This window comes from Siphateles boraxobius, unplaced genomic scaffold (genome assembly GCF_051911475.1).
Source record: "Siphateles boraxobius isolate OS27281-9 unplaced genomic scaffold, OSU_SipBor_1 6, whole genome shotgun sequence".
In the NCBI taxonomy this organism is placed as follows: domain Eukaryota; kingdom Metazoa; phylum Chordata; class Actinopteri; order Cypriniformes; family Leuciscidae; genus Siphateles; species Siphateles boraxobius.
Genome location: NW_027509186.1, coordinates 17148181 through 17173395, shown reverse-complemented (window position 1 = coordinate 17173395; position 25215 = coordinate 17148181). Strand labels below are relative to the sequence as shown.

Here is a 25215-nt window from a genome sequence, read left to right as displayed (position 1 = left end):
ACAACACTGGGAGCATGTGCTTTTAAAACAGTCATTGTGTGTTTGCATGTTCTGGTATTGGACCTCCGTCATTCTTTCTGCCTAATGAGAGACCATGACTACATGTCTGGCATTCCTGTCAGTCAGCTACCTGGTTACCTATAAACTCTTTATAAACCAGGTGTGTGTATGTGTCCACGAGGAGGAGGGGGGTTAAAGACTTTAAATGCTTTCTCTGTTACAGCACGTCAGCTTCATTGTTTCAATATTGCTCATTGTCCTTTGTCAGAAGCATTTAAGCGGAACATAACCCATTCCTGCACCATTTGAGGAAACATAAATGATACCTCAAATAGTGCTGCTTAAGGAGAGGTGTGATTTTATCTTTTTTTGTAATCAGATAAAATGCTCATTAATGTGTATTTTATTATTCACTTAGCTGACGATAAAAAACATGAAATTGAGCAATATCTAATAGACCACAGTTTGGTTTGATTTAAATTCATTTCAAGTAATTTAAAAGCAGTTTTGCTTCTATTCTGGTTGCTTCGATATGTTTTAACCTGGGCATCACTAATCTGAAAGAGTGAATGGTACACAGATGAGTTTACTGGAGGCTAATTGAGTTAAAGGAGGGTATCTGAGGACGACGTCCCCAGCGAGAGCTCTCCGAATCTGGGGCGGTGAAAGCAAGGACATGCAGGACTTTTTGCCAGAAAGCATGTTACAATCTAATTACATACTAAATACTATTACAATCAAGGTAAAATCCTGGCAGCTAGCAGGTTAAAGACTTGAGAGTGTATATCTACCTGAGTTCTTCCACCCACACAAATTGACCCCGTACACCCACACACACACACAGAAAAAAGATCTTTTGTTTGCTGCTGGCCTGTCACTGAGCTCCTGCTGAAGGAATGTCTGTGGAGAACTCCATTGATGAGGTTCACCTCATGTCATTCTTTCCTTCTCCACATTCTGAAAGACTTTCCATATGTTGCAGGACTCTAGAGCAACAGTTTATGTGCTGCAATTCCAGACTCTCCTGTTTAGTACCTGACTCTATGGAAATAAAAGCCAAGACGTAGTAAAATATGACTAGAGGACAGATGAACAGGTAAAAACCCCACCATTATAACACTACTAGATCCCAATGGCTCGGTTTCATACTCCAGCTGTGCTAAAACACACTCTTCATTCGAGTATGCGTACGTTCCTGGAAAACAGTAGGAGGAATGAGTTAAGTACAACGGCTTTATCGTTGCAAGCACACATGTACATATATGGACATGATGAACGTGTTCTTGAATACTACATTTTTCTACAACTGAAACAAAACAACTTGACAAAAAGATTGAATCCAAAATTTGGTGATAATATAGCATAATGAGAGATTTATAAGATATTTTTGTAGGCCAGTCATTTTTGACCAGGAACTCCACAAGGTGGGACAAATAACCCCCAAAAAGTAAAAAAAGTATCCCCCAAATTTTGTGAAGTAGTTATACCATGTGTGAGCAAGTCAGTACGTTTTCAGTCCAATGCGATAACATTAAAAACTTTGGGGAAAAAGAAATCCTCACAAACACAAAAAATGAATTAAAACACTAAAGTTATAAGGCACTCCAAGCTGCACTATATCATGAATCTGATTATTATGGAAGCGGTTGCAGGCACTCCACTGCATGCTGTTTTTTAACATCAGCCTTATTCCCAGTATAGCCTCTCGAATTGTATGTCATCAGGGAGACACACAGCTAAAAAGACAGTCATAAAGAGCACAGGAAACAAGAAGTTCAGAAAAGATAAGCGCTTCTACTTTATTACACGTCAAGGTTCCAGAAGATACCATTCTTCTAAATAGGGGGGAGGGGTATATACAGCCCTCTCCTTACTGCTGCTCATTTCATTCATTTAAAACAAACATCCGTTTACATGTGCATTCATCTGTACATACACTCATACTGTTTACATGTTTCAATTCATTCATTAAAGGTGACCAATCATCTGCTTGCTTTGAGCATCCATAAAACCAAACATCCCTGGTCAGTCCAATATCCACCAATCATCGGTTTTCTTTTATACAATTCATTATTTACAAAGAAGAACAAGTTTGTTTGAGATGTCGAAGGACTGGCCACATAATGATGGGAAGAGTGAAGCCCCACACCCAGTATCCAAACACAACCGCAGGGTGCTAAATCAACAACTGCAACCTATCGAATGACAGGCAACCTTTAGAACGGCCTATCATATTACAGGAACATCACTGTCACAGCCAATCAGAGCTCAGGGAACCGTGTAACAAGTTCCCAAAAGAGATTCAATTCGGAGTTGGTTTGGGGTAAGGGGGAAGTCCCTGATGTGCGTGTTACATTAAGCATCTTTTAAAAAAAATACGAAAACTATAGAACCGTACCATTCTCTCAAAAAGATTGGATTATACATTTTTCTATAAAAGCAAATATTCCCAACAAAAAGAAACTTAAAAACAGTAGACACATTTTTAAAACGTGTGTCGAGATTCTTAAGGAAAAAAAAAAATTATAATGAAACACCAACCATGAAATGTTAAATACTTTCACTCTTAAAAGAGAACCAAGAACAACATTTCTATATATTCAATAATTTACAGATTGTTCATTGTTTGTTTAATTTCAGCAGCAAACATGACAGACATTTTGAGTTTTTTTCTTTGTTAAACCTGCTGCTGTGACTTTACCATCGCCACAGCATATTATTTATAAGCAAAATAAACCATACGAAATAAAAGATTCAACTGTAATGAAATAAAATAGCCCCAAAAAAGTTGCAAGCAACTCAGACTGGCTTCCAAGGCTTAACAGCAGGATGCTAAAAATGAAAAAAATAACAAAGTACTGCTGCCTGTAAAAAACACTTGCACTTAAAGGATTAGACGTTTACGGAAACTTTACGACACATTCTTGTGCAAGTTTGACCAACTATCAGTGATACAATTTGATCAGAAACATTAGTTACAGCATGAATAAGCTGTTTATTAGCCCAACCAGGGCTTTAAGGCCTCTTATTCACTTGTGATGTTAGCGTCATATTTAAAAATGTCCGCCCAACATAATTTACAAAATCTCAACTGAATTGTCAGTTGCTTAATCGGGTAGAAATGGAAAATTCAATCTATTGGAACCTAAATCCGTGTGTATAAAAATATATATTATAAATAGTACCAAAATGACTTTTTTGGGTGGAATTTTGTTTGGAAGCCAAAATATACCCTATATGAGATATTATCGAATTAAATTAGCATGAAAAAAAAGAAAAAAAAAAGGTTTAAAAAATTGTTTTAGAAAAAAAAATAGTACCAACATTTTTTAGAGTTGAGTTTTGTTTAGAAGGTAATATTCTAGATAAGTGATACTTTAACTGATAAAAAATTGCAAAAAAAAAAAAAGGAAAAAGTAAAATAAAATAAAAAAAATGGGGTGGAGTTCTGTTTGGAGGCCAGTATAAACTCCAGATAAGTTACATGCTTATTATTACAATTAAACAGGATGTAATGTGAGGAGGTATGAAATGAAACCAGGGTTTGACAGACATCACAGTGTGTGTTTGGCAGCATGAGGTCAGTCATGGCTCACAGTGCTGAAACACAGTGTGTGTGTAAACTCTTTCGTAAAGTCCTGAGTTCAAGTCTGGCTGTTTGAGGTCGTCCATACTGGGTGTATAAAATTGTCTAACTGAGAGCTGGATTGCAACATGTGATCTCATCTGTAATGGAAATTTCTAGCAGTACTGAAGCAAACACAATCAACACTGTTGCAAACCCAACACAATATGGCTGCTTTGTAAAGCATCCCTGTACCAAAAACATTTGTACCATCATTTACAGAAATATTATTAATGCAACATTGGTTTAGAGACTACTACCACTACTACTGAAGTAGCATTGCCCTTCACCCCAAAAAGGTGCCATTTTACCATGTTTGATCATGGTAGAAAACGATTTGTACCGAGTATGTAACAGTTGAACAGTAACGTTTGGTAATGTCAAAAAAGGTACGCACAGTGAATGTCCGGTTCTGGGAGATTTATGGTAAGTGGAATCCAGCATTTGAGAGGTCCGGATACGTGATGTTAAGAGATCTGTTTTGTCCATATGGTTTTGGGTGATAATGTGGTGCTGGAAAATGAGGTTACTGAGTTTATTGAGGTCCAGTTTTCTGAGGTTCGGCTTGTGGTGAACGGGGAGAGATTTTGAGTCTTGGTGCTTGAAGAAGCGGCGGCTTTCTACTCTTCATTCTGGTGGAAAAAAGGAGAAATGAACATTAGCTAGATGATCAAACAGCCACGGACAACACAAAACAAAACCTAAAAGCACTATTTGCAGTAGAAACACAGTTAATCTGCTTTTTTTGGGAATACATTTGACAGTAGCGGCTTTTCGTTCACAAAAACAAGCAAATACTCCTTTTCTTCGTTTATTTCAAAACACTCTTTCTTGGATCCTTCCTTCGGCCTGAGTAACTGACCTTGCCAACAGTTGATAAACAAGCATCATTGTTTCCCTGGAAACGTTCAACACAGATTTGAACAGCCAGAGAGGAGCCAAAAGCTTTATGACATCATCGCTCGGCAGACAGAGAGAGAGAGAGAGAGAGAGAGAGAGAGAGCTGCTGCAGACAATCCACTCTCTTTCTGTTTCTCTCCCTTTATCCATTCAACAAGCAGTGAGCCTCCGAAAGTAGTGTTCCCAACTCCACTCCTGCCCTGTTCAATCGCACTGTTATATCTAATCCACTCAGACACACACAAACAACTACAAGCTGTTTTTATTATATAACACTCTCACTAACTGTGATTAAAAGATCAGAATGTAGACACACACACATACACACGTTCACGATCACTTATGAAAAAAATGGTGACGGCATTAAGACGTCACTCATATGTGCCGTAATGCTGAGCTTATGATCGGTCATGATTTCAGATACAGGGTTTTAAATCAACTATTGTATTTCTATAATGTGATGAGAAACTGGATATCTGAGGAAAAAAAAAGATATTTACTCATCCACATGTTGTTTTAAACATGTATTATGTCTGAGCAAATCTGCAGCCATTTACAGTTGCTTAACAGTTGCTCTGCAACATATCACAGGCAAAATCCAGCCATTGCAATGGGAATCTGCATAATTGGGAGTTCTATGTAGATTTCGCTTGTTTTCAAGCTTGTGTTCAGCATGCGACTTTGCCATGTTGACCAACAGAAAGCTGTTTGGTTTGAAAGTGACTTCTGTGGGGACCGTGCTTCATACATTGCGATACACTATTGACAATGGATAATGGATCGTTTTTGTCTGTGAAATTTCACTGAAATTTGTGACTGCATGTTAACAAAGTTTTTGGATCAATTTTTACCACGCAATTACAGTGAATGGGAACCATGTAAAAACAGCATACAAGTATCGAAAAAGTAGTCCATACAACTTGTGCGCTACATTTCTTAAGTCTTCTGAAGCCACATGATAGCTTTGAGTTAGGAACAGACCAAGTCAGTGATTGAATGATTCGGTTGACAAATTGAACTGATTTGGTTCTTGAATTCCAGTTTTTGTGAACTGAATCAACTGATTCATTCAAACGATCCAACTCAAAAAGAAATATTTGTTCATGAAGCAAGTTGTAAGGACTACTTTGATGAGACTTTGCATCTTCAAATGCTCTGGCCCCGATCTTTGCAACTGCATAAAAAAATGGAAAAGAACGATCAGTAAATTGCTTAAATAAAATCACACACACTCACCACATAATAAAGACAGTAGCTGCGTTTCCATTACCCTTCTAACTGCGCAAATTGTGAATTGAAAATACGCCCAATGGAAACCCGTCAATTTCGCAAAAACTACCATATATCGCAAAAACGTTTTTACGCTCCCATGAGGTGGGTTTTCAGACAATTTCGCAAAACTGTAAGGGAAAACTTTTTTACCCCCCCGCATTTATAGATCAACTGGTTTACATAACTAATTCATTCTTTAAAGATGGCGTGGTATGTTTGAAAAGAAGACTAGACAGAGTTCTTTATTAAACTCATAAAAGACAAAAGTATCAAAGGAAAACTGCAAAGAAATGCCACAATTTATCAAGACGTTGAAGCAGATAGGAGGGAGAAACACCTCATATTTGCCGCTCATGTACAAGGGGCTTTCCTTGCCATTAATGCTTGGATAACATGCCTATCTCCTCCGATTAAAAATAATGGCTAGAGCGGTGGCTGCGATATACGTAAACCTACTAACATCCATAATCATGATTTTGGAATGACTTATCACGAGAGGAAAAAATTAAGTTTTAGTCGCATAACATCAGTTAATGGAAACGCTGTCATATTGCAATATTTTTTTATCGACATTTAGAAAATTTTATTTTATCTGCATTTTAAAACGTTTTGCGCTAATCTGTAATGGAAACCAGGCTAGAGAAGTACTTGGAACAACATGAGGGTAAATGATGACAGAATTTGTACTATCTATTTATGAAATGAAATAAGGTCAATTTTGACGTTCACTTTTACTAAGTTTGCAAGTGTTTGTGTCCGTGTACGTATTCCTTTACAAACCGCTGCCCTCTTTCCATCCAGCTGACATTATTCTGACACAGTTCAGCCCTGGAATACACAACCACTCCTGTATCGGAGTGAGCTTATTTGTTTAGACTGGTCTGATTTTGTTCCCAGACCATTTACCTGAAGCTGCTGTTGCTTTGGACACAGTCGTCATGATGTCATACATGAAAGAACACTATCCATTACAACATGGAACGACTGACCTAATTTGCTATTTACATTCAAAACAAATACAGATTCATCACTTAACCTCTAAAACCAATTGTAATCCTTTTCCATTACTTATTTCAACTGTACACAGAAGGCATGACACTAGGCCCTGTGATGGAGCTCATAGTTATGATTAGGCCCCTGTTTAAATCTATGGGAAGGACCAGCTGAAGAGGCAGTGGCTTGAGACAAACCTCAGCTATAAATACAGCTGTGCAGCAGTGGAGCAGAGAGCCGCGGGTCTAATAGTGCAACTCTGAGAACATGAAAGCCCCCTTGCAGCAAACCCGACGTCAATCGCTTTTATAGTGCGGCCATTTTTAGGGCCTCTTTCCTCTTTACTTAGAAAACCAGAGAGATGGAGAAAATTGCAGAGGGTGAAATTATAAGCTGCCGGACTGTGCAAACACGTAGCGTGGGAAAAAAAAGAAAAAAAGAAGAAGAAGAGAGGCCACTCAAAAACGCCGCTCCCGGAAGTCACAGCATCCCGGAATAAGGGGAAGGAGGTACTGGTAGTGTTCTGCATTTCCAGAAATCAGATTCTAGAATTATATTCCTGGAATTATTGCACTACAACATGCATACATCTCAATTATACAACTGATAGAATCTTTATTAGTACTGAAAAGTAAAATTGAAAATACACTACAGACTACACTACTGTTCAAAGGTTTGGGGTCAGTAAAGGAATAAATCCTTTTATTCAGCAAGGACACATTCAATTAATAAAAAGTCACAGTAAAGACATTTATAATATTACAAAAGATTTCCATTTCAAATAAATGCTATTCTATTGAAGCTCCTATTCATCAATGGATCCTTGAGAAAAAATACGGATCAGTTTCCACAGAAATATTAAGCATTGCACGTTTTCATCATTGATAATAATAAGAATCATTCCTTGAGCAGAAATTCAGCTTATTAAAATAAAATCTGAAGGATCATGTGACAGTGAAGAAAAAAGGTTTCAATGTGGCTCAAAAGAAGAGCTCAAAGACCGATATCATGCCAATTAAATATTTCAGAATTTGGAATAGTAATACAATTTGTGGATAATATAGAAATTGACAATGTAAGATTGTTAAAGTACCTCTGCAGGCCTGGAAAATACCTTTTAAAAATGGTAATTCCTGTTTCTAATTCCTGTACCATGAACGGCAGAAAACACAATTCCAAAAATTATGACTGTTTCCAAACAGGTAGTCCCATAGCAATAGTTGAGCTGATGTTATTATGTCCAGCCCAACCGGACGACTAAAACAAACTGCAATAACATTTAGACCTCACACTTCACCTTCAACATCTCATATACTTCATCCATACACCCCGTGGGACTATCCTGGTCTCCTTACAATATTTACTGTAATCGACAGCTTGATTTTCTCAAAGGGTATGTGTGCCTCTTCTATTCTTCTACATGCATACACGTTACCTGCAGGTGTCAAAATAAGCACATGTAATAAAAGCCAGCATTACGACATACTGTAGAGTCAGTTACGTCACACACACACAGTCAGTACAGTTATCTGCACACTCATACATCGTCTGCAGAGGTGGGTTTTGGAGCTTTACTCTGCAGAGAGCCTTATAAGGCCGTAAGTGAGGGGTGGTGCTCATCTACCATCAGCTCAATGAACTAACGTCATTCAGCCGTGTAACACACACACACACACACACACACACACACACACACACACACACACACACACACACACACACACACACACACACACACACACACACACACACACACACACACACACACACACGCATGCAGTGCCAGGACCCGGGAGAGTGGGGACATTTTTAGCCCGCTGAAACTTCCACACACATTCATCCCCACGCGCTGCGAGGGATATGGTTACAGATGTGTGCCGCAGTGTGTGCTGACTGACGTCAGTACACAGGTCGTATTCGCTGAGAGAGAACATTCAGCGCTGATGCCAACACACACGCACGCACGCGCACAAACACACAACACTTGATGAATTCAGTCCCAGACTTCTGAAGTGAGATATGCTTACTTAACACAATCAAACTTACACTCGTACAGACACAAAACAAGGGATGTGCATGTGCATCAACTAGTTGATGAAATGATAATGCTGCTGGCTAGTCGACGTTGAAAATACTAGTTAATTAAATCTTTTGTGCACATTTATGTTTTGCTTTATATATTTACAAAAGCTACATTCAAATTAGTGTCATGTTAATATTATAGTTTTAATTAACCTTTTATTGTATTTCTAGAGCGGAAAATAAAATCAATTCATTTTACTTAAGACTTTGAATGTGCTTGTTTTCTCCATGTCTATCGCAGCTCAGATAAATGTCCATTCAAAGGTCACACTGGCTTATATTTGAGAAATTCTGTTTATAATAGGCTTTTGAGTTTGTAATTATTGGTCCTGCACTGCCTAATGATTCAGTTGCTTTTTAAGAAATATGTCTATTAGTTAATGTTGATTAAGTGAATGCTTAAGTTTAATGTACAATGATCATAATGCAAGGCAGGCACACTGCATATATTTTTCACTGGCTTTCATTGGGGTTTGATTCATTGATTAAGCAATTTCAAACAAATAGCTTTTTTTGACTTTCCTCTGGGGGTTAAACAAGCCGATTACAAAATTTCCATTTAAAATGCCTCTATTATGCCATTTTAAAGGTTCCTAATTTTGTTTTGGAGGTCTCCAACAATAGGTTTACATGCATCCAAGACCAGAAAACACTTAAAAAAATGTTTTCATAATATACATTGGACATCACCACATTTCTTTAAGAGTCTAAAACAGTTTATTTGAGGATTCAGTCTCTCTAAACCCTTCCTTTCCGAGAGCCTATTCTGCTCTCATTGGTCAGGCGGCCCTGTAGTGACTGGTCTACTCTGCTCTGACCGGTCAGACACCCTGTTGTGATTGGTCTACCGCTTACGGATTAACATATCTGAATTTCAGCCCCACTTGAAAACAGCGTTTTCTCGGCATGCCGGCATTCACGAACCAAGCTCTTGCAGTCTCAGAGACAACTACAGTGTTCGAGGGCGGGTCAAAGTAGTCGTTGTTCGCAGGGCAGCCAATGAAGACCATGGGTGGGCATTATGCACATTTTTTACATTGCGATGTAGGTAACAAAAAGTAAGGCTGGAATTGGTGAAAACTTGTTTCAGCAGTTCAGAATTGGTTCTTTCTTTTGGGAGACAATAACTTTATTGGTCATGCACTTTGATCTTTAACACACTGCAGACCTTTTACATTCACAAACAGCTATATTACAGACTGCATGAAAGGTAACATCTGAAAAAGTATAATAGAGGCAATTTAAACATTAATGAAATCAGTCTTGGCGCACATCCCTAAACAAAACGATGACTAGGAACTTCCTGACTACCTCACGATCGGAGAACTTTGCGTTCTCACAGCACTGGGGGAGAAACCACACACACGGCCACATCAGACGTTTCCACAACACACCCCGAAATAACACACCAATGCAGAATTCAGCCACAGTTGAAGGAAAAAATGGATAAAATGTGAAATAAATCGAAGGTTCAAAACATCCCCATACTGAATGAGGATGAAATGTTGGTGTTTGTGACAAGCGAACACAATGGTGCGGCCCGTTTTGGGGGCCAGAGAAAAACAAAGCGGCTGTATCAGCTCTGTGTGTGTGATGTGGAAGAGACAGCGTGTGCCAAATACCATTCCCTTTAGCAAAGGAAAAACTTCCATCTCCCACACACACACACCAGATGTTTTGCCTACTTCAGCAAGTTGAGACACACACACACACTCGGTTTCCCCTCCCCTCGCCGCTGCACTCATCCTAGGAGCTGTAAAATGCAAGACTCAAAGCAGATTTTGCCTCAGCCCAAGATGGCCGTCGGCCGCTGGCCTCTTTTGATACAGACGTGAGGTGAAAGTAGCTGCTGCTCTTCGTCGTCTCTGACTCCTCGCATTCCTCCGGACGTGAGAAACGGCGGATCTTCAAAGAACTTATCAGGGGAGGCTTATGGAGACCTACTTCACACAGCTCACAAAGGCTCTCTCATGTTCGCTCACACTTTGAAAGCGGTTACATGTATTGAAAGAAAGGGAGAGAAATTATATGACTTATGACCTTCACAAAAATAACATGGGAAATTAAAGATTTTCTGGACATGGTATCCAAGGTACTTCACAGACACTTTATTACCAAGTTACCACCATGTCCGAAAAACATGAAAATACTATAGTACTTGCACCCTGATGGATCAAATAAATACAATGGTATTAGAATACAGTAATCAAATAGAAATATACATGCAAAAAAAGTAAATGAATAGTATTTACAATGTCGACTAGCAGCAGCATTTAGTCGACTAGTCTCGCAAATCCCTAATGCTAATACACTCTAAAAAGGTATCAGTTGAGAACATAAAAATTAACGCAACGGATTTACTCACTTTTATAAGTAAATAAACTAATTGAAGAAATTAAGTTGTGTGGAGTACACATATACTTCCATAGATAAATATGGAAGTACCATGGTACATGCATATTGAAAACCACATGGAAAGTAGGCTAAATGATGAGGGAAGTTAATTTTCATTTTAAAGTTTATTTTTGGTGAAGACAGATATAGAAGTCTCATGATAGACAGCGACAGAATAAAAAGACCAAAATGTACAAGAGGTGTGAACTTCACCTGACAAGAGTCGGCTCTCAATGTCGAAACTCAGTGTCCCTGATAAGCAAGAGCAGCATGACTCACTTACACGTGATGTACCTTTAAACAAAAGGCATCTGACAACAAAGAGCTGGAGCTCGCAACGCTAACTATTACACAGAAAAAGGGGGTGAAAAATGAGAGAAAGAAGAAAATAAAAGGCGGCTTGCTTGAGGCGCAGGCATGCCTGAGCGGACTCACTGGAGAAACTTTCCACTGACGCTCTGACCTCAGCGACAAGGGTGCACACACACACAGAAAGACTGCACAACAAATCCCAAACTCTCAAAAGGCGACCTGTAAGCGCTCACACAGTGCGTGAGCCTCTCTGTGAAACATGTCCCATAACGGCTTTCGGCTCCGCGCCATGGTTGTATTTACCAGCAGTAATGCAAACACAAACAAAAACAAATGTCAGTCAGTGACTTTGCCACAGCTTCATTTGAATGGCGTCTACTATGTTGTTGTGGGGAGAACTGTGAGGAGAATGATTTACTGTCATTCTCTAAAAGCAAATATAACATCGTAAAGAAGAATTCAGAGTCGTAAATATCGCACATCACCTAAAACAACGCTCTCACTCACACACACACACTGACGTCTTTCCCTGTCATATCTTTATGAACTCTCTGTTCTTGCATTGGCCTTGCCCCAACCCTGACCAGAGAGAGAGAGAGCGAGAGAGAAATAAAAAAGAGGGAGAGAAGGAGTGCGTGTGGCTGGGGTAAAGTAAGGACATGAAGCTGATGGATCCAACTGGGCCATGAGGAACTCTTCCAGACCAACAGAGCTGGGAGGAGTGGAAGAACAGTACCGCTTCTCTCTCAAACAAACAAATAAACAAACACACACACACACACACACACACAGCACTTTTGCTCAACAGAACTAAACATACATTAGACACATGGAAACACATACTAGGGTTGTCATGACACCAACATGTCAGTAGTCAATACAACAGCAAAAACAATATGCTAGAAACAACCTTAAGCATCTTTTTTTTAAAAGTTTTTTTAATGCATGATTATTTCCCTTAATATGACATTAAGATCACCTTTGCGGTCCAGCTAACACTAACTAAATCTTTTAAAACACTAATTATTTGATAACACTTTTGTAATCTTTAGCAAATCTCAAAATTAACATTTATTTGTTAGATCTATCTATCTATCTATCTATATGCGAAATATAAATCTTTTGTAACAATATACACTACAGTGTAAAGTAGACATGTGCAGGTATTCGGTAATGCGATAAATCGCGGTAATGAATATGCACGATATTGTTATCGCAGGGACTTCGAAATACCGTGAAAAATAATAGATCCGAATTTAGATTTTTAGAACGCGCATCAGCTTATTTTCCATCAACCGCTTAAAAAAACAATGCGTATATGCTGCGCAAAACACGTGCGCACTTTGATGTAAACAATCCCCACATCACATGTATAAGCACTGTGTGCATGCAGTGTGCACTCTAGTCTAATGTAAACAATCCTCACATGGAGAAGAAGCACGGCGGAAGGAGGAACGCTGCCGACTATTTATCCCCCGCATGGCTGCCAACTCTCACGCATTCAGCAGCTTGAGACTCACGCAATTGACACTTTCACACGGTCTCGCGCCACACATCCATTTTCTCACGCAGAGAAAAATCGCGGAGCAAAGAGGACACTGACACCGACAGACTAGACAGAGCAGGTTACTTTTGATATGAAAAAAATATCAGCTTTCAGGTTTTATAACGAAATTCAGACAATAAATACTGTTTTGGTGCTTGTAAATGTGACGTGACAGATCGCACGCCTCAGTTCAAGTAAACAGATCATCTGTTACTTTTTATTAAAGATACAGTACAACCCACCGAAAGGTATACGTACTTTCGATCAATCAGTGTTTTTCAACCACGGAAAGAGGTCAATAACACTGCAGGAGAACAATTATGTCACAGAACGTTACATTTACCTCAGGAAAGCCATTTAATGTTAGTTGACTATAAGAAAATAGCTATAGAGAGGAGTATTTTGCTAAATATGTGCACTATATTACATATTTTAATATATGTTTACTTGTCATTATATAATTGTTATTATAATGAAAATTACGGCATATTACATTTTTATATTTATATTATTATTATATTTATATTGTATGCATTATATTTAATTTCTCTCTGTATGTTTACAGCATTATGTGAGATATATTTTTTCTTGAGAAAAAATTAAATGCAGGCTATCTACTGTAGCCTACCTAATATTTATCCAAATGAGTCAATATTGAATCAAGATTGAAATTAAATCCAAGAATTTAATTGAAATCATGAAAATTGTGTTAAGCAATAATACAAACACTAGCCTCAGTAACCATGTACACACTATAACATGTTTTCACTAAAAAATAAAATTAATGTTTTGACAATCACAATTACACATTGTGATGCAAGTTTTTTTTTAGATACCCCCAATCCGTCTGTTTCTCTTGTGCAATTAAAATATCGTGATAATACCGTATACCGTGATAAAAGCTCAATCAATTAATCGCAGCATGAAAATTTGATACCGGCACATGCCTAGTGTAAAGATTTAGGGTCAGTATTTTCTTTTCTTTTTTTGAAAGAGCTTACTTGTATTCAGCAAGAATGTGTTAACTTGATAAAAAGGGATCGTTAAGATTTATATTGTTAAAAAAGATTACTATATATAAATGTGATTCTTTTAAACCTTTTATTCATCAATGAATCCTGAAAAAAGTTCAACAAAAAATTTACATATGTATATGTATATTGAAAATACATGTGCATCTTAATATTTGAAATGGAAATAGTGTGTAAAATTGTCTTAAAGGTCACTTTTGATCAATTGAATGCATTCTTGTAGAATAAAAGTATTAACTTATTTTATTTAAAAAATCTTTGAACGGCCCCAAACCTTTGAAGGGTGGTGTAAGTAAATATCAGTATTGGCAGAATGTTTGTACTGGTGCACCGCACCACAGTTTTATTTTAGGATTTAAGTGTTAATACTATTCCCAACCTAACACGTATACATCTTGACAGCATCTGAGGAATGGGTACATCTAGTGCTGTCAAGGAACAAAGTCTGCTGTATTAAAGCTATTGATAGACTTTTGACTTGTCAGTCCAGGCATTGCGATCTCTTAAAAACAGACCCCTATGTCCCGTCCAAAAGTCCATACCTTTCCAGCCTGTGACCGCACTATGGGACATCTACCAGTGCCCGACAATGCAAAACACTCTGCTCTCATTCATCCATCCGTCTGGTTCAAATGCCTGTCAAGCAGTGGTGGAATAGCAGCACGGATCAATCCCTACAAACCCATGGCTCACATCCACCCATTTGATGCCAAGTCTCATGGTGGGAGCTTGAACACTCTGATACCTGGCCAAGCTCACCACATCCTTCCCTTCCATTCCGACCCTAACCCTAAATAGTAGCAACACATTAGCAGCGTGAGTACTCGGTGTGAGATTTCTGACAAACTTTGTACTACTTTGAAGAATAAAAGGGGACGTGGGAGTTCATGTGGTTCTATCTTTGGCGGATAAAGCAAAAAGTAATGCTCTGATGTGGAAATGATACAAAAACCACAGAATTCAACATTAATGATATAAATGAGAAGAGTAGTCATTTATGCGAGTAATCACATCATGCATAGAGCTCATATTGGACTTCATAGCACCAGATAGAAACTGATATTTTTTTGTTACTTCCACTTCAGTTTATTAGCATTTCTACAAAGCCAAGATGTTAGAAATTGACTTTCTGTTAATCTCTATACGTCTGCACTTCAATATTTATAGATAGTTGACTCAAGTGTTTTTTTTTTCTCAACCAAAACTTGTACAACTTTCTTCTGATGAATACAGGAGATATTCTAAAGAATGTCCACTAAGCTCTTTTCTGTACATTGAAATTGGCTTGAGGACAGATGCTGTGAAACTCCAAAGAAGGGCAAAAATGCACAATACAATAAAATTATAAAACTATTGTGTGTGAATTTCAAGTCTTATGAAGCCAAACGATAGCTTTGTATGAAGAAACGTTAAGCAGTTTTAGTTTATTTACTGAAAATGTAGTTCTCAAAACTCTTACTTTTGTACAGCTAATACCAATATGCAAAAGAGAACATGACATTTAAGAGATGCGACCGAGAGGGTGATTTTTTTCTTTAAATCATGGCAACTATTTTTTTTCCCAAAAAACAATCACATGACTTCAAAATACTTGGATAGCTATATAGCCATATACTGTAACAAGAGAAACTGCTTTTTATTTATTTTGTCCTTTTTGGAGTTTGACAGCCGATGTATGGAAAACAACTGCATGAATATTCTTAAGATCTTCTTTTGTGAAAATCATACATGTTTGGAACAGCATGAATTTTCCTTTTTGCGTGAAGTAATGAATTAATTTAAATACATTCTACATACCTGTCAAGTTTGGAAATGTATAGGCCTATTTTTTTATGTTTTCAAAAGAAGTCTCATGCTCACCAAGGCTGCATTTATTTAATCAAAAATACAGTAAAACAGTATATTGTGAAATATTATTAGATTTTAAAGTAACTGTTTTCTATTTGAATATATTTCAACGCAAATAATATAGTGTTTATTTGCATTTATTAAATTTATTGAAGCCTTTATTAAATAGGGAAGACATCCATTAAATGTTACAAAAGCTTTCTGTCACTTTTGATCAATCCTTGATGAATTAAAAGTATTAATTTCTCACTCTGTTTTTCAAAATCTTACCACAAATGTTTGAATTGAATCACAGTTTCCACAAAAATTCTAAGCAGCAAAAAAGTTATTAGTTTTTTTTTATTATAAACATTGATGATAATAATAATAATAAGACATATTTCTTGTAGCAAACCATCAGAATGATTTCTGAAGGATCGTGTGACACTCAAGATTGGAGTAATGATGCTGACAATTCAGCTTTCACATTGCAGAAATAAATTACATTTTTAAATTGATTAAAATAGAAAACAATTCTAACTATTTTTTATTTTTAACTAAATAAATGCAGCCATGGTGAGAATAAGATACTTCTTTCAAAAACATAAAAAAATGGTAATGTTCGCAAACTAAAAATCTTCATATAGATGATATATCTATAATGTAGATAAGATGCAAGACAAAAACACTATGAAACTGGAACACTTCAAATATTACAGATAAAGAACTGAGGAATCCTTGCACATTCTTCCACATTACTTGGATATGTGTCCTTTCTGCTGGCATGTGCTCTGAGCATCTGCTAATTTTTTACCTTGATACTAAAAACACAATTTGTATGAATGCACATGAGAGTAGTTACAAATGTTCTGAGGGCTGAAAGGAATAGGTTATCCCTATTAAGCAAACATTTTACTAGCTGCCTTAAAACACTTCAAAGGAAAAACAAATCCTGTATGGATATAGATGGGTCATTCTGCATGAAACACTGATTGGATAATTTCTGGTTCCTCTTACACACGGCCTTGATCAGTTAATCTCTTAAACCCTCCTTATTTCCCTCTCCTTCTACTGTGTGCCCCTTCATACCTCTCGCTTTACTTCCTCTCCATCCCTCCATATCTCTGCCTGGGTCGACTTTAACAAGCGGCTCTGTAAAACAGGCACAAAAGCTGCTGTTACATTCCAACCCTGGAGCTACACACACACACACCTCTCATTTCCCCGTTCACACGCATTCCAAGGATCTCATCAAAGAACAAAGCACTAGACCTGCCAACCTCATCCCACTACTGATGACCTTGACAGTGATCTCTAGTTCAGCCATTTTTATGAACCTGCTTCCTGTCTGATCTATCGCTCATGCGTCATATAGAGAATTTCATAATCAGTTGTAATTCAAATAAATACTCAATTAATAGTTAACTATTACTATTGCTCATACTTATGGGTTAGGACATTTTTGTACATGATCATGTGCTGCATAACTGCATCATTTTACACCACAAACATGAATAATGACAGATTAAAATGTTTCATTTATTGAGGGAAGATGTGCAATTACTTTTCTATGCATTAATATGATAAAGCTTGAAAATATAATTTCCATTCTTCAGAAAATGAAAAATAGGTCTAATCATTTTCTGAAGAATGTAAATGAGATAAATAAAATGTTACATACTAAAGAAATTGGAATACTGGCTCTTTTTTTTCCTGTTAAAAAAAATTCAGACTGCCAATGAATGTATTTAGAGTTCTGTTCAAAAGTCTTGAGTCAGTAAGATTTTCTCTGCTTTTTGGAAAGAAATTCATACTTTGTTCAGCAAACATGCATTACAAATTAAAGACTTATGTTGTTACAAAATTCTTTATAATATATTAAAAAAAACAGTTATTATAATATTATTTTAAATTTTAATGATATTTTAAACTGCTTTTAAACGCTGCTTTTTGATTAAATAAATGCAACCTTTGTGAGCATAAGATACTTCAAAAACATAAAAAAGTCAGAGACCCCAAACTTTTGAAAGGTAATGCATGCTCAGTATACATCATTAGTATGATATATAAACTTCAAATTATTAATGACAACTAAACAATAGCCTAATTTCAACTCAAAACAGCTCCCTGATTTCATCCTGAACGGATGCTTTGGTTCTTCCATACCCATGATTTCTCTCTGATCTGATTATGATCCCAGAGCTCCGCCTCTAACCCGTCAGACTGCTGCACAATGGCATTTCAAATCTCTTAAAGGATGCAAGAAAGGGAGGGAAAACAAAAAGGAAAACGTGTTTGAAACGGAGCAAGAGGGAGCGAGAAGGATGAGGGATGAGAGAGAGAGAGAGAGAGAGAGAGAGAGAGAGAGAGAGAGAGAGAGAGAGAGAGAGAGAGAGAGAGAGAGAGAGAGAGAGAGACAAGAAGCCACTCTGCAGGGTGACCCCCATCATGGTGGCCTGAGGTGGGCTGGGCTTATAATCGTCTCACTCTCTGGCCAAACCCACCAAAGAACTCTGTCACCCCGCCCCACCCCACTACTGCCCAATCCTAATGCGGCTTTCTGAAGCCCCCGACGTCTCAGCCTGTGCCCCTTAATCCACTGTGACATGGGGAAAAAAGCAGTGCAGGCAACAGCGTTACCATAGAGATGGGTGGTATTGGCGCTGAGCCACACAGGAACATGCCATGGGAGCAGAACATGTGCCGATGAAATTAGGAACTGGAGGTTTAGACAGACAACCTGCCAAACAGGGGCGTTTCTAAGGGACTGAGCCCAAGACATCAGGGGCTAAAGAGGAAGAGGCATTACACACCTCTTTATTTGCCTATATCTCAACTCTCCTTTCTCAGAGATGCAAACTCACCAGGGGTGAAAAAGGTGACATATGTGTGACCCTTCTATGTCCACCTACACACAGCAGCAGAATACAGTTGTCATTTCTGTATTTGAGTCCTTAATATGGTTATGTTCACACACAGTCCAGTGATTTACAGGAGTGAAAACCACATTCTATAACCGAACTCACACCTGCACATTTTCAGGACTCACACAACCGCATTCTCGGAAAACTTGCGCAGTGTGAAAGAAACCGGACAACTAGTCGGTCACGTCATACAGTGTGAGTGAGCTTCACAAACGTGTGTCTACCGTGTTTCGCTTTAAAAGAGATACAGTATGAGCTGTGTGACATGAGCGGGGTTCTCCACAGGAGCTGCTCCTGTAAGTTTAACGAAATTTCAGTGAAAATAGACATTTTTAATCCCAAATAATGCACTGTTCAGTCTGCACTGCACTTTTACAGTCTATGGTATGGCACTTTTTTTTCCCGGTTTACCAGTCATGTGGTGTGTGTGTGTGTATGTGCATACGTGTATAAGAGGAAAGAGAGAGAGAAAAGCAAAAGCACATTTTATCAGTCAGCATCCAGTAGGGTAAACAGTCACAGCACTGTACTAAGTCCTAAGCAGTTGCAGGCAAAAAACATTAGGGGCTCTAGACTAAAATCATTCGGGGCATATACAGTAAGAAGAGGTTTTTCTATTTCCTGCAGATGATGTTCACTATGTTGCATTTATTGCAGCCGTGTTGAAATCATCACAGTTCTTGTCTCCAGAGACACACGGGGGATTTTACTAAAATACCAAGATAGACACATAGGGCTTCCTAGAGTAAAAACATAAATTGGTTACACAACACTGAAGCCCCTGTGCACTCTCTCAAAAAAAAACACACAAAGCACCCTTCTCACCCCATCAAAACAACTGGTTCCTTAGAACAGACTAGGGCAAATTCATTCAAATAATAATTCTGTCATAATTTATCAAATTCAAATCATTGAATTTCCACTTTCAGAAATAAAAACAACAACAAAATGCATGAAGATTTGGAACGACAAGGGTGAGAAAATGAAAATTTTCATTATTCAATTAACCAATAATATTTTTTTTTTGTGCGAACAGCATAAGCTATGAAGTGATAAAACAACAAAGACAGTTCATGCAAATCTTTAACTATAATTAACATTAATTTAGTTAAGTGAACACATAAGAACATGAATAACAACGTCTAGGCAGTAATTGTATACGAACATAAATGCGACTATAAATATGAGCAATACTTGAATATGAATATAAAATAAATATGAGCTATTGTTGTCTATAAATATATTTTCAAATATATTTCAATGCAGTTAGTATCAATTCTACCTAAATAGTTTTGACTGTATGTAAAAGCATTGTCATCAATCTGATATGCTAATCATTAGGACACACACACACCTCCCATTCTGGGAAAAAAGAGAGAAGTAAAGGAAGGCCAAGAGGGTGGAAAACCCTATACTCACTGGAGGGCAAGTAAATAAACTAAAACAACGACGATACAGAGTCACCCAGGCATGACACACAAACCCCTGGGCAAAGTAAAGAATGCACAGTAGTGGCAGCTCTGTAGACTTCTCACAGCGCTTGATTCATATCAAAGACATAAAGAGTTGACTCGCACACTAAGTAAACTTCCATTCAGGAAAAAGACAACCTATAAGCTGCTTAGTGACTCATAATAGCATATATGTGCTGTTTTTTTCCTTTTGTCGCATCAGGAACAAGTGTAGACATGCTAACCCTTTCTGCCTCCATTCACAAATATGTCTATTTATCAGCCTGAAGAGAGGCCCAGTCATCAGTGGGAGGGAATCTAAACCCCCCTCAGCTCTCTCCTAAGATTTCAGAAAGGGATTTTCCACCAAACACTCAAACTGCACAGATAAATGGGGTCTGTTTTATAAATAATAACATGATATGCATATTACCTATTAAATGTTCTAGACAGGAATGATAACACAAAGATACTAAGAAAGAAATGTATATCTTACATTTGCCAATTGTAAAGAACACAACATTCTAAGATACTCCTTTGTGAACACTTTTTCTTACCTTCTCTGTGTGCGAGATTCCCTCTGGTATCATCTGATTTCTGAAAGTTTATGCTGGCGTAGGAACTGAGCTCTTCTATACCTTCCACGGCTCCCAGCTCCACTGGTCGAGACTGGCACGCATTCCAGTCTGGAACATGCTGCTCTCCATTCTGCACTAGATCCAGATCGATGTAGTTCAGGCCGTTCTGGCCATGGTTTGTTAACGTGGGAATTTGGCCTGAAGTGGTTTCCCTTCGTCCGTTGGTTACTGTAGATGCAGGAGGAGCATTAGAAGCAGAAGAGGCCTCGCCAGGTCTTAACCATACATTCTCGAAGGAGGCGGAGCTGTGGCGTTTTACATCACCTGACTGACAGGTGGCTGATGTGTCAACTGACCCTCTTGTTGTAGTGGAGGCAAAAGTCTCTGAACTGTGTCGCCGTCGACCCTGTGGGTCAGCCCGGATTACTTTAGCCCCTTGGTTCCACCCGGAAGTGGAGTTAACCCGTGTAAATGCACTAAGACCTGACAAAGGGCCCATCAGAGCCTGTCTTCCTGGGGCACCGTTTAACGCTGTCACGCCATGATTGGGTGATACAGAACGAGGAGGGGCATCCGCATCTGGCAAGGCCTCGGTCCTCAGCATCATTTGTGTGTTAGGAAAGCTAGTGCAAGATGATAACTGCATGATGTTGTAGTCACGTTCACATATGCTCTCACAGGGCAGCGGAGGGCAGGATGCAGAGTTTGATGGGGTGATAATGGCATAATCTGAACAGGAGGTGGAAATCTGCATTTCTGGGCACAACTGCCTGGCCTGTGACCCTGGCTGCATGTTCATGTACTCAGATGATGAAAGGTCTGATTGGGCCTCAGCATCACATACAGAAAACACAGGTGGGAACAGTGACACTAAGCTCGCTGAAAACGACTTGTCATTGAACTCAATGTTGACATACTCGCCAGGACTTTTGGGCTCTGCGGGGAAGGGACTCTCACGTGTTCGTGGGAGAGTACTTGCTTTGATAGCATCCAATGACAGCCGTGTTGGCCGTGTCAGCCTACTGTTGCCCTCTGACCTTTTGGGTTTGACAGCAGACTGCTGGGAGTTGCCTTGACCACCCAAGCTGTCGCTGCTCGTCGAAGACGAGGACGATTCTGGGTACGGCAATCGATTAGAGCCCAGTGGTATCCGAAGAGGGCTCTGGTCCTGCTTTCTATTGGCGTGCTTGAAGGAGCGGGGCAAAGAGAAGTAAGCATACATTGGCCTGGGAGGATCTTCTACAGGGTTGAAAAAGCAGTCTGGAGGTGTACTGGTTGTTGAACAACTAGCCGGGGACATGTTTATGTAGTCTCCACAAGATGACACTTTACCTTCCATGCTCTCTACAGAGAGCTTAGGGTTGATGCCATTAGTCCAGATCTTGCCATAGTTTGTTGTGCCATCTGGAGAGCAGCTGCCACTTGGTGACATCATCATATAACCATTGGAGTCCACATGCATGTGTTGCCGGGGGTTGATAATTTGCTGTGGTGCAGAAACACTTTTTGGACTCATGGGCATGTAGTCACCACTTTTCACCGTTGGGGTCGCAGGTGCAACGCCTGGCAGCATGGGCATGTAGCCGTCATCTTTGTGATCTGGTCCACTGTTGTTTTTTGCTTGTGACGTGTCTACACCTTCTTCTGGGTATGAATGTGTAGGCATGAATGAGTGCCTGTACGTTGACGACGATGATGATGATGATGCAGTGCGGCTTCGTTGGTTTGCCGGCATCATTACAGTATACTCCTCCAGCGATCCAGCAGATGACTGTGAGGGAGTCTTTTGATGGCACGCAGTTGGCGGCGATGCACCGGAAGAATGCGTTCGTTTCCGGAAACATTTTTCCAACTCGGGCTCCTCTAGTCTCGATGGCGTTCCTCTGGATTGGCTTCGCGATTGGCTCCCGGTGCCTGGAATTGAACCGGGCTTGGCCATGCAGATGTAGTTGTTTATCTCCTCCTCCCTAGCAGGCGGCGTGTGGCCAAGCGAGTCCGGAGTCACGCTACGAAAGGAGCTTCGAAAGTCGCAAGGGCTGGATCCGTATTCATCAGAGGAAATGAATCCGCCATCACTGGGCGATCCAGATATGGAGGCGCTAGAGCGGCGTGGAAAGAGGCAGTCAGATGTGGATCCATGGCCACTGGTGCTGCTGGAAGACAGGCTGATGGGGCTGATGGCTGAGGGGGAGCACCGCGAGGTGGGTGTGGGAATTGATCTGCTGTGATTGAGCGGAGGGTGAAGTCTGGATCCACCCCTGTGTCGCTGCGATTGAGGGCGGGCTGAGCTCGGGCTGCTTGGACTCCCATCCACGGACGCCGGCCTGGACATGGTGCCCTCCCCATCACTGGACGCTCTCACTCGGAATGAATGGCTGTGTTTGCCGGGTCTTACAGGAGAAGTGGCTGTCACACTCTCCGCCCGAGAGCGCCTGCCTAAGCCAACCTGACTGGGGGGAGGATTATTGTGATGATGCCTCCTGACAGGCACTGAGATGGGGTTTGAGCAGTTGGAAGATGACTGACTTTTGCTGCGGGGTCTGAACTCCTCACTCATTGCTTTCATGGCTTCTAATATAGTTTCATGCATATTCTGAGCCACAACTGAGTCATCAACTTGCATCCAAAACTCCCCGGGCCCTGTCACGGCGGATCTCCCAACTTCAATGAAAAAGAAATTTTCAGAGTGACCACATCTTCTAATGTTCATTAACTGCAGGACCACTGCGGCCGCATCTGAATTGAGTTTCACAAAACTGATAGTCTTATTAGTGAGGCATAATCTGTAAACGCCAATCAAGTTCTTTATGTGACCCAGACCCTTTGGTTTCAAAATAACCTGCCAAACCTCTTTGAAGGCAGGTCCCGGCATGGCTTCGCCGTAATTATCCTCGCCAATTGCGTGGCCCGTGGCAGTTTCGTGGACTTTACCTCTGTTATGAAGATCAACGAGGGCTTGATACCATGACTCCTGCTCTAACTCACTGTCAGTAGCGATGGCAAAGTACTCATCCTTGGCGTAAAGAGCAACGAGATGTTTGTTTTTAGAATCCGCTCTTTTGTTGATGTTAAAGCAGCTCTCCAGCGGAATGGACCTTTTCGGTGCTCCAGACTTGTGTCTCCACTTCTTCTCATTTTCATAGTACTCCAGTCGGGACGGTCCGGAGGCACTCGCTGCCCTCAGTACAAAAAACCTTTTGTGCATGCTTTTGGGTTTCCTTAAATAACCCACCTTTTTCACATCCGAAAAACATCCTTGCTCCGTGGTCGGACTTGCCATGGTATAAAAAATAATTTATGGAAAAATTGCAGGATTGAAAGTCAAAGCTTTATGCATGTACTCTTCACCAAATGTGAACGCTGGGATCGAATGTTTTCCATTGAGTAAAAATAGAAAAATAGCACTCAAAAAGTCACCTTTGTCCGTACCGACAAAAGCTTCAATTATAACAGTTTCTTCAGCAGCATTACATTGTTAAAACTAAGTTTAAATAATCCATCAGGCATCCTCAAAGAATATTGCAAGTACCGGAAAGCACCAAGTTTATGATGTACAAAAATACAAAACAGTGAAAATCAGAAAACAGAGTCCTTTTCAGTCCGGAGATCCGAATGCATTATCAAAACAAGCGCAGTCAGCAGCGTACGACGAACCCATTTACCCCGGAGATCAAAGCGCTGTCTGCAACAATCCCAAAAGTGCAATTAAACAAAGCACGAGCGCAAAGTGTGCATATGACCGTTATTTACAACGGAAACGTACCGAATCCGTTTGAACAGCTGCATAAGTTCCTCCAAAAGTCGCTGAGTTTTCTCTTTTGCGAAGCCGTAACAGACCAAAACAAGGCAACGCTCGTGTGTGTTTGTATGGAGGAGTTGAGACTGGGGGTGGTTGCAGCCTAGCTTGTTACGACACAACTAAGAATCCCGCCCAGTTTGGAACTGACTTCGCTGATTGGAGGGATCTAATGTCAATCATCCTAGCGGGTTGCTAGAGACATGTGACTCAAATGTACTGGTGGGGATTTTGATTAATCCCAGTGACTCGAGTCTTTTGAATAAATTCACAAACAAGATTCATTTACACTGATGTCTCACTTTAGATCCCATATGTTTAGATCCAGCGTGAAGTCTGTGAAAGACCGATTCGTTCAGTTAAAAGATTCGTTTAAAACACTGATTCATTCACGAGCTAAACACGACTATAAAGTTTTATTTAGAGGCGTTGTTGAAATACACTATGTAACTATGCGCTGCAGTTATTTATAAACACACAATTG

The 25215-nt window shown here is 39.6% G+C and overlaps 1 protein-coding gene across 3 annotated transcripts; it reads right to left on the bottom strand.

Annotated features, from left to right (window-relative positions):
• Positions 1-1774: 1774 nt before the first annotated feature.
• Positions 1775-24819, bottom strand: irs1 (insulin receptor substrate 1). Of its 3 annotated transcripts, XM_077207901.1 has the most exons (3): positions 20915-24819; positions 17072-17134; positions 1775-4257 (listed from the first exon to the last, which is right to left on the bottom strand). In XM_077207901.1, the coding sequence occupies exons 1-3, from the start codon at positions 24213-24215 to the stop codon at positions 4253-4255; spliced, it is 3369 nt and encodes a 1122-aa protein (XP_077064016.1). In that variant the 5' UTR covers positions 24216-24819; the 3' UTR covers positions 1775-4252. The 3 variants fall into 3 exon arrangements, with proteins under 3 accessions (XP_077064016.1, XP_077064017.1, XP_077064014.1); XM_077207902.1 differs by lacking the exon at positions 17072-17134; XM_077207899.1 differs by lacking the exon at positions 1775-4257 and having other exon boundaries at positions 14097-17134; positions 20915-24813.
• Between the last annotated feature and the right edge of the window lie 396 nt (positions 24820-25215).

Bases quoted from the DNA above. Each gene is read 5' to 3' on its own strand.
- irs1 (XM_077207899.1), bottom strand. From the start codon at position 24,215: ATGGCAAGTCCGACCACGGAGCAAGGATGTTTTTCGGATGTGAAAAAG. The intron at 17,135-20,914 runs GTAAGAAAAAGT...CCTGTTTTACAG, and splicing joins GAATCTCGCACACAGAGAAG to AGCCGCTTGTTAAAGTCGAC.